This window comes from Notolabrus celidotus, chromosome 8 (genome assembly GCF_009762535.1).
Source record: "Notolabrus celidotus isolate fNotCel1 chromosome 8, fNotCel1.pri, whole genome shotgun sequence".
Lineage (NCBI taxonomy): Eukaryota > Metazoa > Chordata > Actinopteri > Labriformes > Labridae > Notolabrus > Notolabrus celidotus.
The window spans coordinates 6,046,156-6,065,297 of record NC_048279.1 but is presented as its reverse complement, the minus strand read 5'-3'; the positions used below and the strand labels follow the sequence as shown (position 1 = coordinate 6,065,297).

At 41.1% G+C, this 19,142-nt stretch overlaps 1 protein-coding gene across 1 annotated transcript; it reads right to left on the bottom strand.

Moving 5' to 3' along the window:
* Positions 1-15,239: 15,239 nt before the first annotated feature.
* LOC117817722 (vicilin-like seed storage protein At2g18540) lies at positions 15,240-16,817 on the bottom strand. Its single transcript, XM_034690478.1, has 2 exons — positions 15,849-16,817; positions 15,240-15,571 (listed from the first exon to the last, which is right to left on the bottom strand). Exons 1-2 carry the CDS (start codon positions 16,465-16,467, stop codon positions 15,312-15,314), a joined length of 879 nt encoding a protein of 292 aa, XP_034546369.1. The 5' UTR covers positions 16,468-16,817; the 3' UTR covers positions 15,240-15,311.
* Between the last annotated feature and the right edge of the window lie 2,325 nt (positions 16,818-19,142).

The window sequence follows — 19,142 nt, the reverse complement described above, 5'->3', positions numbered from 1 at the left end:
TGTTGTACAATCTGGTTATTAAAGCTGGGGTTGGTAATCAGATTTAGATAAACTTTTTGTCATACTGGTTAAAATGATCTTTATGTCCTGATGGCAATCAATACATAATGTGTTCTTAAAAAAGAGTGAAAAAAAACTGCTATCTACAGCCGGAGTAAACCTGGGAAAACACCAACCAATCACCGTTTTTTGGCTCCCCAAATTTTAAACCAATCAAATCCCGTCCTGCCGTTCTGCCCTCCTCCTGCGCGTGCATTTCCCCGGCGTGCACTCCTCCGAGTCCCCGTCTCCTGCCTCTACTTCCCCTGACTCTATTTACTGCCCCTCTCGCTCGACCTCGGGCCTGTCCCCTCTGACCTGATGATGTGCTTTGCTCAGGACTGTAGTCCGGATCAGAGTCTAAAAAGCTCTCACCAACAAGCAAAATAATTAATGACGTTCAGTAAGTCCTACAGAAAATATATATGTACTGTAGCGTCCGTCCGGACGCTGTAGTGATGACGAGCCGATTGGTGAACACGTGGATCTTTAATAACCGGTCACTGTCGGCCGTGATCACGCCAACCAACAAAACAACAATCAAAGTTTGAATGAATGAAGAACTTCTCCTCTTGTCTCTCCTCTCTCTCACTCGCACACTCTTCACCTCTCCTGATGCCTTCACTGACTGTCAACACTGTAGGAATTAAGAACATCTACACTGAACACGTTTAACAAACAGTAGAGCTGTTACAGTATTATATATGTGTTACAACTTTCTGCATCATTGTTATTGAGGAAAACTGAAGATCTGTTAAGTATATCATAAGACATTCAGTTTCTTGATGGGGTCCATACTGCCCTTGTGTAAAGCCTCTGTATAATTGTCTATTTACAGCGAAACTGAGACTCACCAAGATCAATCTTGTCTAAAGGATGCTGGGAACAAAGAAATGATGGCATTTGGACAGAATTTTAGAAATGTTTCTGAGGTGGTAAAAACATGACTGTACAAGCATAGTACATAGTTTAAGTACCCATGTATTTTTAACTCCTTTTTGTTCTCCACCATCTTTGTAAGTATTGCTATTCACCATTTAACCGCACCTCCAACATGTGCAAATCAAGCTGAAAACTTTGGTGTTAAAAAATGAAGGCAGTGCAGAAGTTCAAAAAAGCTGCAGTTCCTCAAGTGTCCACTATATGCTGACTCCAAAAGCTGAGGAATCCCCATTAGAGCCCATACTATGGTGTCCATGTTTACAGCAGAATTAAACATGTTTACAGTGTGGTACAAAAAAAAAAAAAAAAAAAAAAAAAATATGTGTTACAACTTTTCTCCTGATATCGTGTCACCGGTACAACTGGATAATGCTAGCATGACAGTTGTGAGTACTAACAGCAGCCATGTTTGTTTGTGTTTTTAACTTTCACTATGATAATGTTTTGGTGAGGACCGGTTTTGAATCAGTCACCATCATGCGGTCGAGAATCAGCGGCGCTCGTGCATGTGAGCGGGGGGGGGGGCGTCGTTTTGGAGGAGCTCCGAGGGAGGAGGGGAGGGGTTAGACGGAGTCATGAGGAAAAGCAACATTCAAATTCATGCTGGTTTTCCGAGACTACCAACCCCAGCTTTAAATGTGTAAAAAATGATACCTAATATTATTTATCAATTCATCTAGACAGCTTTGAAATGATTTCTGAAATAGTGTGGCATGTCAAAGTTGAATTGATAATTATTTACAGTGTCATGTGATGATGTTTCAGAAGAGGGAGGTGCTGCTGTAGTGTGACTACATTATAACTTCTCCAAACAGAGACAGCAGACAGACGGGTAGAGAGGAGAGAGATCTGTTCAGCTGCATGCTGCAGGAGTTTTGTCTGTTCAGGAATGCAAACAAAAAGTTCTCCTGCACTGTAACAGGAAGTAGAAGCTGAACTGCAGTCTCTGTACATTTTTCATTGACCCTGCAAACTTGACCGAAGTTTAAACTTTGAGGTCGAGCTGCAGAAAGTGAGTTTGGATCATTTTTGTCTGAAGGTAACTATTGCTACGGTTAAACACCATGTCAATATCAGCTCAGAGTTCTTGATGTATGAAACGCTTGTGTTACACCATTTGACTCGTCAGTTCACTTGTCAGACCCCGGGAAGCGTCTGTTCATCGCCTCAAATTTCATAACTGATGATGCAAGCACAGGCCAAGTGATAGCAAGACTCATTACAGCCAGTGGACCATTTATTACTGTGATGTCAAACCCTGTCAGAGTCTGCTGAAAGAGAGAGACTCAGCCTTTACTTCACTACAATGACACTTTAATGTGAAGTGGTTTATGTACATGAGCATTCAGCAACAATATCTAAAGACATAGGGATCAGATTGTGGGGAGCGGATGTTAAAAAGAGAGGATTCAGGATTTCTATCATCTCTCTGATTCCTCTGTAGAAGTGTTCCATGATTTACCGCTCAGAAAACTCTTCATTGATCTCAGGCTGCAGTCTTTGGAAATCTGGATTTCAGCTTCTGTCTGAACATCTTCATTTTAGATAACATCTCTTTTAGCCCCTCCCTACTACAAATCATCTTCCTTTTGATTGGTCAGCTCTCTGGATGCATCCTCCACTGCTGCCATGCTTCAAATTCATTATCATTAACACGTGGTTCTCGTGGATCCCATGACAAATTTATGGACCCAAAATTTGACCTTGAAGGTTTGGAAAAGGAAGAAGAAGAAAATCCACGTCAACAAAGAACAGAGCAGGACATATCTGTTTGGAGATGCATTAATGTATTAGTTCAAGGGACAGTGCCTAGTAATGAACATTTCAGTATAACATCCATGTAAATATGCCAGAGTTAGCTATAAGGCTTATTTTCATCTGTCCAGTGTTGTCCTGTATTAATTGTCCGGGGTTGTTGGTGGGTAGACCACAGAGAACATCAAGGAACTGCTCTGCTGGTTTGCTCTCCACAGCCCGAGGCTGGGCGATGACAGTGGACCTGGAGAGGCAGCTGAAAATTCCACCACACATCACCCAGTCCAGATTGAGACCTGACATCATCTTGGTCTCGGAGGCCACAAGGCAACTGATCCTACTGGAGCAAACAGCGCCCTGGGAGGAAAGGAGGGAGGAGACTCATGAGAGAAAGAGGGAGAAGTACCAGGAGCTGGTGGTGGACTGTTGGGGGATGGGTGGAAGACCAGGTGCATGCCAGTGGAAGTGGGCAGTCGGGGATTTGCCAGTCAATCCCTGAGCAAGGCCTACAGCACACTGGGGATTACAGGAGCCAACCGGAGAAGAGCCATCAACAACACTGTGGAGGGAGTGGGGGAGGCAGAGGGGAAAGCAGTGGGGGCAGTAGAATGCCACTTGGACAAAGGCCGGCGTCTGATCAGCCTCGGTCAGGTCGCCTGGAGGAGGGTGTCTGTTGCAAGACCCGAAAGACCCAGTGATTCCACAAAACAACACTGGTGATGTGTCCAAGGTTGTGCATCAGAAGTTGATGTTTCTTAAACAGGTATTCCAGAGAAGACGATGTTGTCTCTCATACTGCGGGATTGCAATTCGAGAATGGTTTCTTTCACGTGTGCTCAGCTGTTCCTGTGTGAATTCTAGGCTTTCGCGTATTTGTTGAAATTCCTTGTGTAGCAGTTCAATGAGACCTATCTTATCATCAAATCCAAACAGTTTGTTGTTGATTGAAACCAGAATGTCACTGACCTCAGAACAGCAGGATTTTTTGGGAGTGATGTGAATGGGGTTTGACTCTGGGAGTCTCTTTGCATTTGGTGTGGATGAGGTGTTGTCCATGTTCTGGTCTATTTCAATGTTGTTCGTTGTACAGAATCGGTCAAAGCACTCATCGATGAAGTCCTCTTAAGATGTCCAGGTCGATGAATCCAGTTCTAGAATGCTGAAAAGAGGGTTTATTTATTGAAAGAAGAGCGAAAAGTGCTTTGGTAGTGATCTAGCAGGGGGCTGTTGGATCTCACACCGGTATTGTTGGCTATCGCGCTCTCACAGACAGCTCCTCTCTGTTTTTTTTTAAAAATTGATTCCATTGGTTTGAGTGTTGCATTTGTAATTGACCAGTTTGTCAAAGTCAAAGTCATCTTTAATAAGTCAATGTCGCAGTATGTACTGGAGATACAGAGGATTGAAATTCCGTTACTCTCAGACACGTGGTGCAATAAAAAACATTCAAATAAACACAACATTTTCATCCAAAGTCCTCAATAAACTCCAGTACATCCAGAACTCAGCTGCCCGCCTACTCACTCACTCCCGTTCCCGTGATCACATCACCCCTGTCCTCCAAAACCTCCACTGGCTTCTTGTCCCCCAACGCATTCACTTCAAACTCCTCCTCCTGACTTACAAAGCCCTCCATCACCTGGCCCCCTCCTATCTCACTGACCTTCACCCTCACAACCCCTCCCGTGCTCTCCGCTCCTCTGATGAAAACCTCCTCTCCCCACCCTGTAGGACCAAGCACCGAACCTGGGGCGATAGGGCTTACTCCATTGCTGCCCCTGCCCTCTGGAACTCCCTCCCCACACACATACGCAACTCCACTGACCTCCAAACATTCAAATACCACCTCAAAACACACCTCTTCAGAACTGCTTTAAACTGTTAATGTTTTTGTTTCCACTGTGTTTTTAACTTGTTTCTTTTAAAGTGTCTTATTGTGTGCTATTTGTGAAGTGTCTTTGAGTTCTGTGAAAAGCGCTATATAAATAAAATGTATTATTATTATTATTATTATTATTATTATTATTATTATTATTATTTTGTAGAAATAAGTTAAAAAAGGGCATGCAAAAAATAAACTAAGCCAAAATATATGCTAACTGAAATAATGAATAAAATAAATTACAAACAGTGCAAGTTTTTATGACAGTCGTGCAGTTCAATGAGCTTATGGTTAAAGTGTGTCCAGTTCAATATTCAATGAGATATAATCATTGAATGAAGAACAATCCTGGCAGTATTTTTAGGCAGTGAAGGGCTTATTTGCCTAAAATTAGAAAGATTAAATTGGACTATTTTTAAAATATTTTTGGACGTGGTTCTTAAAACACAATGTGGAATCCAGTGTTACGCCAAAGTATTTCAATTTGTGCACAATATCCAGCTCTTCTCCTTGTTGAGGATCAAATTTGAGTCCTCTGAGTTGGTCGATTTGAAAACATCATACAAGTCTTCATTCCCAAAACACTAACATGACATTTAGTAACACCATCACTAACATCAGGTATATTTTACCCAATATAATATACCCGAATATAAATAGTTCTCATCAGAATATGTTAAAGTACAACAATACAAATTGAAGTACTCCTCTTCTATTTCCCAGTATACAATGTCTCATAAAACAAAAAAACTTATTATGGGGGGGCACAATTAAAAGGCTCTAAAATTAGTGAAAAATCAAGGAATCATTACTGAAAAAATTCCTAAAAAAAAAGATTGAGCTGGGAACTTGTTCTTCAATCCGTCCATTCCTGAGACATTAGAGCCGTGTCCGGTGAAGGCATAGTCTCCCTGCATCCCTGACTGTGTGGGAGAGATAATACAAAAATTGTGGGTTTTTTTGAGAGGGGAAAAATGACCAGCTGACTAAAGAATGTTTTTGACCATATGAATTCCCTTGGAAATTAACACTAAGTGTCATTTATTCATAACCGTTACACTAAATGAGGATTACATGCAAATTCAAGGACCACTCTAACTTACCCTGTACCTTACATACAGTCAGTACAGGCAGCTCAGTACAGGACACCTGAGTCTTACCTTCCTGTCTGAGCCTTTGGGGCGGTAAGCACACCTCAGATGATAGCAGTGCATGATATGGGGCAATAAATAATGCGGGTCTGAACATTGCTACCTTTGAATAGTAATAAGATCGCCTAAATTGAATACACAAATACTAACGTTGGGTAAAATCCATGCGGAAATATTGTATACTGAAAAAAACAGGGATAGGAGCCGGAAAACACGCCTACCTTCAATGACAGTGAGCAGACTGAAGCTACCTAAGGACCCATGCAAGTCAGACAGCATCAACATAATGGAAATCACATGAATACAATCGCTGAAAAAAACACACGACGATAGTGTTCTAGGGTTAAGGAGATTCAGCAATCAGTGACGTCACCAGTTGAGCATGTCTTCATGAGGCTGTTCAGAGCAGCCTGCTGTCTCATCTTGGGGTTACTCCAAATCATGTTTACTCCACTATTTGAAACTTTGCCCTTTATTATTTTGTTTAATTTTCTTGCTTCCCTAATGTTTGATATGAAATGCTGCATGCAGCTCATTAGAACTCAAACATACACACAATGCTCTTCTGCAGAGAAACCCTATGTAGACAAAACTGTGTTTATTTAGAAGCAACCTCCTGGGGGTATTTCTAATTAATTCCAATTAGTTGAATCATAACCTCCAGTATCTCTTTGTCAGAGCGCAGCACGTCGGCTTCACTGGGAAACACATCAAAGACATCCTCTTCATAAATGCACCACATCTGTATTAATTCAATAATTAATCCTCTCTGTCTGTCTGACAAAGCTTTCACCATCAGTAAAGAAAGAGTGTGTGTGCCTTGGACTCTGTTGTAATTGAAGGTTTATGGTAGTTGTGACTGTGAACAGTCTGCGTTTGAACATGTAGTTAAACCTGAGATTGGTGTTTGAGTGATATGATCGAAGACGTCAGCACGACAGAGGACTAATCAATCACATTCAGTCGATCATCACACAAAGAGCCTCGTCCATTAACACAGATGAAGATCAGATCAACGTAGAAAAGGTCATCATATTTCAGAACAGCAGAGTGTGTGTGTGTGTGTGTGTGTGTGTGTGTGTGTGTGTGTGTGTGTGTGTGTGTGTGAGATGACATTTAGGAGCTAAGGGACTTTGTTCACAGGAACTTTCTCGGCAGATTATTGCTGATCATAAAGATCTTTGCAGCCCCTGTTTCAAGGGAAAATAGTGTGGAACACACACACACACACATACAAGAACTCTTTCCATATTGCAGGCCTTTGTCTCATCCCTCTGTCAAGTAGCTGGTAACATTTATTTGAAAAAATTCAAGTTCTTTGAAGTGAAAGTATTCTGCAGGTCACAGTGACAGGGTTCATTCATTCATGTCACTGTGACCTGCAGCCATAAGAATTAAAGCCAATGCAGAAGTGTTAAAAACTGCAGTTCATCAAAAGTCCGCTTGAGGCTGGCTCTGGAAGTACCAGAAACCACATACGCACCAATTCAAAAAAGCTGATCTTTAGAGCAGAAATAAACATGTTTATAGGATGGTTCAAAAAAAGAGTGTAGTCTGAACAGCTCATTTCTCTATCAGCACACACTGTATTGGGGGGTGAATTTTTTCATAATGCAGCAATTTCAAAGATACTAAGTCAAGTCAAGTCAACTTTATTTATATAGCACATTTAAAACAACCAGTGTTGGCCAAAGTGCTTTACAAGGTAAAATGTAAAAATTACATGAAGACAACAATAAACAACACAACATATCAGGATATTAATGTCCTCTTCACGAGGAGAAGGCCAAAGAGAAGAGACGGGTCTTCAACAAAGATTTAAAACATTCAACAGTTGGGGCCGATCTTAATTGGAGTGGCAAGCCATTCCAGAGCTTGGGGGCTGCTGCTGCAAAGGCTCGGTCTCCCCGGGTTTTAAGGCGGCTTTTAGGCACATCCAGGAGCAGCTGGTTTGTTGACCTCAGTGCTCGGGTTGGGTTGTGAGCATGGAGAAGATCAGCCAAGTAGGATGGTGCCAATCCATTTAGGGCCTTGTATGTTAAAAGTGCAACTTTAAAATCAAACCTGTGACGGACTGGGAGCCAGTGGAGAGCACGCAGCACAGGTGTGATGTGCTCCCTCTTTTTCCTGCCAGTCAGGAGGCGAGCTGCCGCATTCTGTACAAGCTGCAGGCGCTGAATAGACGCCATGTCTAAGCCCACATACAAAGAATTACAATAATCAAGCCTAGCCGTAATAAAGGCATGTACAACTCTCTCTAGATCATTAGGAGGGAGAACTGCCTTCACCTTCGCTATGAGTCTCAGCTGGAAGAAGCTGGACTGAACCACAGAAGAGATTTGTTTCCTAAATTTGAAGGCACTGTCAAAATGAACTCCAAGGCTCTTTACAGAGGAGTGAACATTTGCTGCTAGAGGGCCGAGAGTGCTCCCATCGAACTGTTGGGGCTGTCCAAATACAATGACCTCAGTCTTTTCCTCGTTAAGGTGCATAAAATTTAGGCTCAGCCATAACTTTACATCTTTCAAACAGTTGAATAAGGACTGCAGGGATCCATTCCTCTTTAAGCTGAGCGGCATATAAATTTGCACATCATCAGCATAACAATGAAATGAGACGCCATATTTCTGGAAAATAGATCCCAGGGGCAGCATATACAACGAGAACAGGATAGGGCCCAAAACAGACCCCTGAGGAACACCACAAGTAAGAGGGGCTGTCCCAGAGGAAAAATCTCCCAAATGGACAGAGAAACTTCTGTCTGTCAGGTACGATTGAAACCAACTGAGTGCTAAACCCTTAATTCCACAACTATCAAGGCGTGACAGGAGAATTGTGTAAGATTGCAAGTTTTCCATAATGAGAGGCACAGCTGACTTGATTGACAGGTGGGAACACTGTAGCTGTTAGCGAGGAGGCTCAAAGCCTGCCTCTTTACCTCACATAAGCTCGACAGCAGTTATGTTGAGTTTAGCATTTCCAATTTGGCACTCCTCGACGATTTGCTTCAAAACAGCGCTTCAGAAACACATGGGTGATGTCACGGATACTACGTCCATTATTTATACAGTCTATGGTTCATTTACGGCACGGACTACACTTGAAATCTGATTGGCCACTCCAAAATTGGTCAAAACTTGTTATCAAATCAATCATCAGGGTTTTTTAGCAACAGGCTGCTAGTGGCTTTTTTACATTCTAATAAATCACATTATTTTGTTATTTTACATTATTACAGAGGACTAAAATCATCTTTTTGAATCATTGAAAATTAAGTTAAGAAGATGTAAATGTTGCACCTTTTTAGTGTTACTTTCTAAAAGTCAAAATCAGAGAAGTAGGCAGGAAAATAACACCTGTATGATGAACATTTGAAGCTAAGGTAGATCGGAGGAGTCTGGACAGAAGGTAAATAAATGCTCTTTGTTTGTTTGTATGTGTGTTCACTCAGAGTTCATGAGTCAGTCGGAGTCAACTCGTCTGTTTGTAATGTCTCTCTCTGTACTGACCCCAAAGCTCCTCAGCCTTCAAGGGGGGCCTGATTATTTTTGATTTAAAGTCAATACAGTGGGTTTCCTGGGAACTCTCTGTGTTGTGTTTCATCAGAAAGGTGCCCAGCCCGACTTCCAACACACTACATAACAAAACAAGATATGAGCAGCAACATAAGAAGAAAGGAAAGAACAGTTACAATACTGCACATGTCCAGCAATGACCAAAAATAAGTAAAAAGCACAGAGTTACACTTCAGACATTGACCCATTTTTTATATATAGATATGAAAATAGTTTGAGAATGTGCCCTGTGATTGGTCGGCGACCTGTCCAGGGTGTACCCTGCCTTTCGCCTGATGTCAGATGGGATAGGCTCCAGCCCTGTGCGACCCTGTACAAGATAAGCTGTCAAGATAACGGGTGGGTGGATGGATGGATGGGTGGGTGGATGGATGGATGGATGGATGGATGGATGGATGGATGGATGGATGGATGGATGGATGGATGGATGGATGGATGGATGATTTGAGAATATCTGGCTGGAAAACCTAAGAGAAATACCTCTACAAACACGGAACGAATAACAACAGCACTGAAAAACTTACAGAGAACGCCCCTCAATATCTGCGATCCATGAGTGCATTGTTTTGGATTAGACATTATAGTGTTGTAACAGTGGCTGTGTTTGGCTCTGTGGCTGGACTTTAACTCATGTCCATTGAACAGCTTACAGAAGAGAGGTCACCCAATCAGAAGACGTGCACAAGATGTCTTCATATTTCACTTGACGAATGCCAGATCTCAATGAGACATCTCTTTTCAGATATCAGTGCATTTATATTTGATTTATGTCCATTAAAAGTAACATCATACTTTCGTGGTTCAATCTTTAATCACTACTGCTCACCTGCTCGACCTACCCCACTTCAGAAACTTAAAGAACGTTGCTGAAGTGTTTGGAAGTTATAGAAAAGTTCAATACGAATCTACAATCACATATTAGCTTCTCCAAAATATGGATGATTGTTATTTTCTTCCCCTTCAATAGTTTAGAACAAATAATAAGTCGTAGACATTTTGCGAACAGTGGAAGAAAAGTTTAAGAAGTAAGAGGAGGGGTGTAAGTTATGGGGATTTATTCGGGACGTGCCTCTGAGAACCCTCCCCCTGGGACCATCATCCTTTTGTTCACGGGGGGCAGAGCGGGAGGAGACGAGTGCAAAGAAAATCAAACTCGTCTTTAAAACCATGTTTATCAAATCAGGAGGAAAAACAGTTCTCTATTCAACTCAATGAAAACATGTTTGCATCTCCCTCTCAGTCGATACACTTCACTTTCCACCACAACACACCCGGCTTTCTTCTTCTCTGCTCGTCTCCTTTCAGGAAAGTTGGATATTTTTCTCCGCCGATGCTCTTTTGTTCTGCAATGGATGCAAATTGTACAATTCAGAGCCTCTTCAGGGACACAGAAATGGCCTCTGAAAATTACTTTGCACACCTCGCTGACTGTCAAACAGAGACGAGAGTGGAGGGAGAGAATAGAGGTGGTGGAGGTGTCAGGGAGAAGAGGGAGAGATGAGAAGGAGGGAAGGATAAGGAAAGTTTAACGGCAATTCAGAAACATCAAAGTCTGAGAAGTCAGTGGTGGAGGCAGAGGAAGCCTGCGTACTAATGCTGTGTGCTCTTTAGCCTGGTGTGACCTCTCGTCCCAGCCTCCTGACCTGAGAGCAGGACGTGTCAGCTTCCTTATTAGCGTGGCTTTTGGGATGCGATGAAGGTACAAGCATCGGGTCAGCTTTTAATAAGAAGGCAGGTCGGGCGGGCCAGACTGTGCTTTAAGAGCTTTTGACCCTGTTTGATTTCTGCAGGCCAAACACTGTTGGGTAACTGGTAGAGACTAAACTTTTTATTTCGGTTAAAAATAAGGTTGTTCATGAAAACGTCTTAGATTGGAAATATATCTTTCAGGAAGTTTAGGAGCTTCAATAAGTCTGGTGAGTTCCTGCTGTCATGGACCTGCTGACTCCACCTGCTACAACAACTAATATCAGTCTTACTGATATCATCATTATTGTGATTGTTGATGTAACTCTTAGGGCTGCTTGACACTAATTGCTATAAATGATCAATCAATCAATCAATCAATCAATCAATCAATCAATCAATCAATCAATCAATCAATCAATCAATCAATCAATCAATCAATCAATCAATCAACCAAGCTTCATGTATATTGCACCTTTCATACAAATCAAATGCAACCCAAAGTGCTTTACAGCGATCTTAAACAGGAAAGAAGCAGAAATAAAATAATGGCAAGACATATTCAAAAAACAAAAATGGATTTTAAAATAGAGACTAAAATAGAGACTAATGCACACCAACAACAATAAAATATGTGTTATTAAAATGAGTCAAAGCATCAAATTAATATTAAGAAAATAGATAGTTAAAATAAATACATTAAACAAGGTAAGGATAAGAGTTGAAAATAAAATCCAGGCTAAAAATATCAATAAATCTGAGTAGATGAATTAGAAAATAAATGAATAAATAGATTAAAATAAAATAAACAGTTAAAATTAATAAAATAATAAAGCAATAATTAAAATCAATATAATGGTAAAAAGTAGGTAATAAAATGGTTAAACCCTTCATAAAAGCCAGACTGAATAAATACATTTTTAGTTTATGTTTAAAAGTCTTTATAACTCCATCCTCTCAGATCCTCCGTCAGGCCATTGTCTCGGAGCGTCGTGGCTGAAAGCAGCGTCACCAAATGTTTTTGTTCTCCTCTGAGGAACAGCTGAAAGAAAGGAACTGAAGGATTTGAGAGGCCTTCCTGGTTTATGCTCTAAAAGCATTTTTTTTTTCAATCGCTGTAAAGCACTATGAAATTGCATTTGATTTGTATGAAAGGTGCTCTATAAATAAAACTCGACTGACTGATACGTGCTGTAATTTGTGTTGTGTTTTCTCTCTCCTGTAAGGGTGGAGCTCTGATGCTGCCTTCTAATGGAACTCGTAGGTGGTGAAGTGGTGTGAATGGTTGCTTGGGTAACACTGTTGCTACATGAAGGCCAATAGTTAAATCGTTGTCCTCCTTGCTTTATACAATTCATTACTTTACTTTATACTGTTATATTGATTTGAATGTTTTTTTTATTATTTCATTAATTTTAACTATTTGATTTTTTATTTATCTACTCAGTTTTATTGATATTTTCAGCCTTCATTTTATCTTCAACTCTTATCCCTACACTCTTTTAATGTATTTATTTTGTATTTAACTGTTTATATTCTTAACGTTAATTTGATGCTTTAACTTATTTTATTAACACAGATTTTATTGTTGTTGGTGTGCATTAGTCTCTATTTTAAAATCCATTTCTGTTTTTTAATATGTCTTGCCATTATTTTATTTATTTCTACTTCTTTCTTGTTTCCAATCGCTGTAAAGCACTTTGGGTTGCATTTGATTTGTATGAAAGGTGCTATATAAATAAAGCTTGATTGATTGATTTATAAGTGGAAATGCTAGTAGTACTATTTTTTTCACATGTGCTGAGATGCCGTGTGGAGACACAACAAAGTTTAGGATCTAGATTAACACTTGCTGTGACTCCTCCTGGTCCCGTACGTGGCTAACATTAATCAAACCACGTTGTACAAGCTGCACTCTCACTAACGTTAGCTAATTTCACTCCTCTAACCACAGACCCTATCAGTTGCATAATTAGGAGCGGCGGTAGCTCAGTGCACAGGGACTTGGCTTGGGAACCGAAGGGTCGCCGGTTGGAGTCCCAGTATGGACGAAGTTTGGCAAGTGGACTGGTGGCTGGAGAGGTGCTGGTTCACTTGCCTGGGTGTGCTGGTTGATGGCAATATCCTCACTCTGACATCTCTCCAAAAGTGCATGTCCACTGCATGATTGTGTGAATATATACCAAAAAACTGTGCGTGTAGCATGAGCAAAAAAAAGAGAGAGAGAGAGAAAAAAATTGAATTTCCCCCATGGGGATTAATAAAGTATGTTTCTGTCTTTCTTTCTAACGTAATATATTTGCGTGAAACTGGAGGCCATGGGCTCCCCCATTTCTGTGAACATCATCAGACACATCACAACTCATGAACTGGATGCTCTCAGAGTATTTCAACTTACGATGTTGTGAGAACATTAAAGGCGGTCGTCATATGGTCACTTCTGGTGAACTGAATGTTAATCAGGAGCGGGGTTTTCAAGCAGGAAAGAGGAAGGGGTCTGGGCGGTGGTCCCTCAGCTGTGTGTGTGATTAGACGTCTTCTGGAGACTAGTTGCTCCTTCAGTGGAAGGTGTGTGTGTTTGGAGTCCTTCGATCTAGAGTTTATTTATTGTTTTTGGTTAATCTCATCTAGTTAAGATGTGTTTGGATTCTGTTTAAGTTAGTTTGGCTTCTGTTTTATCTGTGTTTTTGAAAGAAACTTCTTTCAAGTCTTCTACTCTATTTTAAATTTGCTTATACTTGGTTCCTCTCCTCTTTTCCCTGACTTTCATTTTATCGTTACTCTCCTTCATTCCCTAACCTGCTTTGGGGACGTAACGCTGGCTCCACTCAAGGTTTCTGTTTTTCCATGTTGTTGCCAGGTACCTGCTCACAGTGGAGTAATATGAGTAGATTAACATACCTAACCTGCTCTGCTCTATTTGTCGAGTGTCTTGAGATAACGTTTGACATGATTTGTCTGTTGTCGCTGTAGAACTGGAACTGATGGATTGAAAGTTGTAGTTTCTGATCAGTTGAACCATCCAGCCTGGACTCCGGCTGCCGTTGTCTCTGTCCCGCCTGAACCTCAGTTTGCCGTCCTTGATGTCATCCTCACAGATCCCTCGCTTCCTGCTCTCGGCGGCCGTGACAGAGCAAGAGTTGATCCAAGGAAAGTAATTACCAATGATAGCATAATTTACTTTGTGTTATTCATCTTTTGCTCTTTGGAGTGTTGTACTGGAAAATCTCCTGGCGGTTGGAAGTCTTTGTTCTCTGTCATCTTTAATTTATGAGAGTCACAGTTATTTATCCGTTTTCCAGCCGTGTGTCTGTACGGTTTTATTTTCGGGAAGTCGTGTATTTAAAGAGCACTTCTTCAGGGACTGTTGACAATAGACCTGCTTGTCGTGTCTGTAAACCTCTTGAGTCAGTCTGCGCTCTCTTGGGAAGATTTTTTCCTTTGTCTCTTTACTCGTATTAGTCTTATTTTTTTTAATTAACAGTTTGAAAAAGTAAATTCACTGAAGATTGAGTTTTCTCTCACACTGTGTGAAACTAATAGGAAAGAACAACATGGAACACTTAAAACAACTCAAAATTAATACAGAGGAAAATACCAGAAAAACACAAACTGAACTAAACAACTTATGACACTTCTCTTAGTTTTACTTCTCTGATAGCCCTAATACTTTGTTGTATTTATTTGTCACCTACTTAAAAAAAATTCTGAGGCGGTTTGTTTTGAGGTTGTTTCATCAGAAGTCCGACACTTCAAAGAGGTTTTTCGGAGACCAGATCCTTTTTTGTCTGAGGTCTGACACCTGACCTGAGGATGTCTTAATATGTAGGCTACATAGTAGTGGTATTACATTACATATGTATCCTTCATCAAAATATCTTCCTAATATTTCCATCTGCTCTCATTCCTTCCAGTTTAAAATTTGTGCAGAGACTCAGCTGAGTAGTAGTTATAGAAACAGGAAATGACGTCGAGCTGTCGGGTTCTGTCCAATGAGAAACAAGAAGTGTTGTCCCTCCCCTTTCTGTTTTATGAAACATTGTTTTATTAAATCTTGTGTTAGTGAAATCTTGTCATGTTTGTGACATATTGTGTTTTGTGAAATGTTATTGTATTTTTCCCTTCAGGGCCACCGTAAGTTCCCCAAAAATCTTTCAATTCTTTCTGCTAAGTAAGCAGCGTGACATTTCATTGACAACTACTGGGAAATTTGGATTCAGCCATCTGGCTAGTTTTTATTGTGCTTAATCACGAGACAACACAGAAACAAAGTAAAGAACATTAAAATAAGGATTTGAGGATGCTGTTTCTGTTTGCAGAAAACCCTCCAGTGTAAGAGTCGTTCTGCCTGGAAGCATGGCCGGCTCTGCTCGCCTTGATGGCGGCCCATCGAGCGTACTGATCCTCAGCCTTCTGCTTCCTCTTCTCATCCTTCTTCTCCTTATGGTCCTGGTATCTGCCCATCCAGTACTGGACCTTCAGTCTGTCTGGCAGCCACTGCTTGGGCTCCTTGGGTTTGGGTGTTTGCTTGTCTGGTTTTTCTGAGGTCAAAAGAAGATCACATTTCCAGTTTTTACTCACAGGAAAAATAAACATGGACGAGAAAGTGAAATATAGAGTCAAATGTTCAAAAATACAAGCATATACAACAAAAAGAAAACCCATGAAAATAAGACTGAATAACACCATCCTCATAAGCTCATTTAGATGTTAATTTTAAGTTTATGTGCAACAATGATCTCAGAATTATAAATCTTAGTAAACTTCAGGACTCATCAGGTGCAGTGCCTAAATAAAAGGATTAAAAATGATAAAAACCTTCAGACTGTGGGGACTCCTTCACAGAAAAGAGGAGGAAGTTGGAGTTGTCTGGTTTGGGCTTCTCTCTGAAGGCCTTGCTCTCTGTTTTTGGCTCTCCAACCCAGTTATTAATCAGGGTTTTCTTTTTCTCCTGATGTTTGGGAGACTTCAGGTCAGAGGTCAGGCATCCTCGGCTGGCTCTGTCACTCACCCTCTGTGGGTGGTGAAGCTCAGCCTCCTCCTGCCTCTTCCCTGGCTCCTCCTCCTCAACCTGCATTCCGTTCTTGTCACACCAGCGAAGCCTCTCTTGCTTCAGCTGGTCTACTTCTGCTTTCTGCAGGGCCTTCAGTTCATGGCCCTTCCTCTCCTCCTCCTCTCTCTGTTTTGCCTCCTGTATCTCTCTCTCCTCCAGAGACTTTTCTCTCTGTCTCCTCACCATTTCTTCCACTTGTTCTCTTTCCTCTCTTTCCATCTTGAGCTTCTCCATGGCGCGCTCTCTGCGCTCCATCTCCACAGCTCTCAGCTCCTCAAACATCCTCCTCCTGACCTCCTTCCTCCTCTCCTCTGGAGTCAGTTTCATCAAGCTCTTAACAAGCTCCATTTGAGCGATGAGGGAACTGTTCTGGTTTGCAAACATGGTTGCTGGTTGTTCTGGTATCAGTTGGTAAACTGTACTCGTGTTGTTCGGTTTGTATATCTTCTGTCTCTGTCTCACTGAGATGCGATCTCTTCAAAAGGTTTGTGTGAAATGATCCTCACAGGCTGAAGAGTTAGATAGTCTCACTTCTGATGGAACCCCAGACAGTAACCATTGTTGACTCATAACATCATGACTATGACCAGTGTTCTATGGAACTCCATGTGTTATCTTCAGTTTAACTTTCCCCCACATGTTGTTAGCCCTGTTTTAGTCCATCACTGTTCAATCACTTTGGTCTCCACTGAAATATCTCAGCAGCTGTTGAAAAGATAAACATGAACCTTTGTTCACATGTTTAAGTTCTGTAGAGCATGAAGCCTCACTATGGCCGACCTCTTCAACATGCAGCCTGTGGGCCAAAAGCAGTCCTCTACAAACTCAGTCTGATCCTTTAATCATTTATAAAAATGTATAAATATGAACAAACATGAAAATGTACATGTAACAAATCCTCAAATAAGATACATAACAGCTGTTGTCAGGTTGACTCAGCCATACAGCTAACCTCTGCTGCTTTTTAACAATGTTACCATCCATGCAAAATGGACCAATCTAATGATTATTATTTTCATCTCCTCTTCTATTCTTTCAAACTCATTTAAAAAAAATCTACAAGGACTCAGCTCAGTAGGAGTCTCACAAGGTTATTTTCTCGACACTTACTTTAAGTGTAAAAAACAGACATAATCGAAAAATGAGGTGAAACTAAATAAAACACTCGGCCTATCTTTAATTGAACTGTGTTCAAGGCAAGGCAAGGCAAGGGAGCTTTATTTGTGTACCGCAATTCATACACGAGGGCAACTCAATGTGCTTTACATTAAAACATTCAAAGCATTGGAGACATTCAGACAGGCATAAAAGAACACAATTAAAATGAAAAATATGATAGAACAGAAAAGAAAAGGAAAATTAGAAATATATTAAAAATTACATTAAAATTTTAATTTAAAGTGAGTTAAAATAATCTAAGATATGAAGGCAGTGGCAAATAAAAAAGTCTTAGTCTTTGATTTAAAAGAGGTGAGAGTTGGAGCAGACCTACAGCTTTCAGGGAGTGTGTTCCAGATATGTGGTGCATAATGACTAAACGCTGCTTCACCATGTTTCGTTCTGACTGAAAGCAGACCAGTACCTGATGACCTCAGAGGTCGAGGTGGTTCATAAAGTAGTAGCAGATCAGCAATGTATTTTGGGCCTAAACCATTCAGTGCTTTATAAACCATCAGCAGGATTTTAAAGTCTATTCTCTGACAGACAGGAAGCCAGTGTAGGGATCTAAGAACATGAGTGATGTGGTCTACTTTCTTGGTCCTTGTTAGGACTCGAGCAGCAGCATTCTGTATGAGCTGCAGTCGTCTGATGGACTTTTTAGGGAGTCCTGTAAAGACCCCGTTACAGTAGCCTAGTCTGCTAAAGATAAATGCATGGACCAGTTTTTCTGCAGTCAGATGTCTTCATCAGTCTCCTAAAGCGAGGTGGAGGCGAGATGTGTCTTTAGTCTCACATTGAGGCTTTATTATTTTCATTTACATCACATCTATTTAAGAAAGCTCCTCTGAAGAATCATTAACAATAATAACACTGTTTCAGTCGCTGGAGGCTCACCGCTGCGGTCTGGTGACAATTTTAAACATGGCACAATTAGAAGAGAACAAAACTCCATAACTCCCCTGCCAGGACAGAAAAGGAAGTCCAATGTCTGAGAATAGAAATGAAACTTTTATATGCAGCTTGTTTCTGAGTGCATAATGCATCTAAGATGAAACAATGTTCAAAAGGGATCAAACATTTTCAACATTAGACACATTATTTTTAGCTTTTGTTCGACTGCATTGATTCATTTTCTTAAAGCAGCATATTTGTGCCGTTCTGTTCGTAAAGTTTCAAAGTGCTCGCTGTGTTTTGTCCACAGCTTCAACAGATCAGAGGGAAATCTTAAATGAATCAGAGCATCTGAAGAAGTCATTTCTGAGAAACATGAATGTTTTTAAGTTTAACTTAAGTTAACATGGATCAGCTACAGAAATGACATATGATGAAAAAGAGGCACGCCAATGAAGTACAGACACAAATCAACACCCTGTCATGGTCTCAGTAAAATAAGATGGCTTAGAAATCAATATAAAATACATCACGGTGATCATCAGGGTTGGGTATGCTCCCTGCTGAGAGTAACTGCTTAAGGCTGATTTATACTTCTGCGTCTCCCCTACGCAGCAGAGGCTGACGCAGACATGAGCACCACATACTTGTGCGTCGGTGTGTCTGTGTCGCGCAGCAATTCTCTGCCGAAACGCCTGAGGGCAGTGTGGTCTCTCTGATAGCCGGCCGCCTGCTTCCGGTCCCGCTACGATCTCTGTTTACTTTTCCACAGAGTTTCAGAGCGTGTTATGTTAATCTACAGCTGATACATGTTGCTGTTTATCATACAGACATGATTACATGAAGAATAGAGAGGAGGAGATGAAATACACGGCCGATGTGCGGCCGGCCGATGTCCGGGATCCCGGAAGTGTTGTAAATGCGGGAAAGACAAAGCCGCCGAGCGGACCACAGAGCTTGCGGTCTGCATCGGCTCTAGTAGTTACATTTTGGAGGAGGTGCACGTC

Excerpts from the sequence above, each read along its gene's own strand:
- LOC117817722 (XM_034690478.1), bottom strand. The coding sequence starts at position 16,467 with ATGTTTGCAAACCAGAACAGTTCCCTCATCGCTCAAATGGAGCTTGTT. Across the intron at positions 15,572-15,848 it reads GGAGTCCCCACAGTCTGAAG|AAAAACCAGACAAGCAAACA; the intron begins GTTTTTATCATT and ends TTTTGACCTCAG.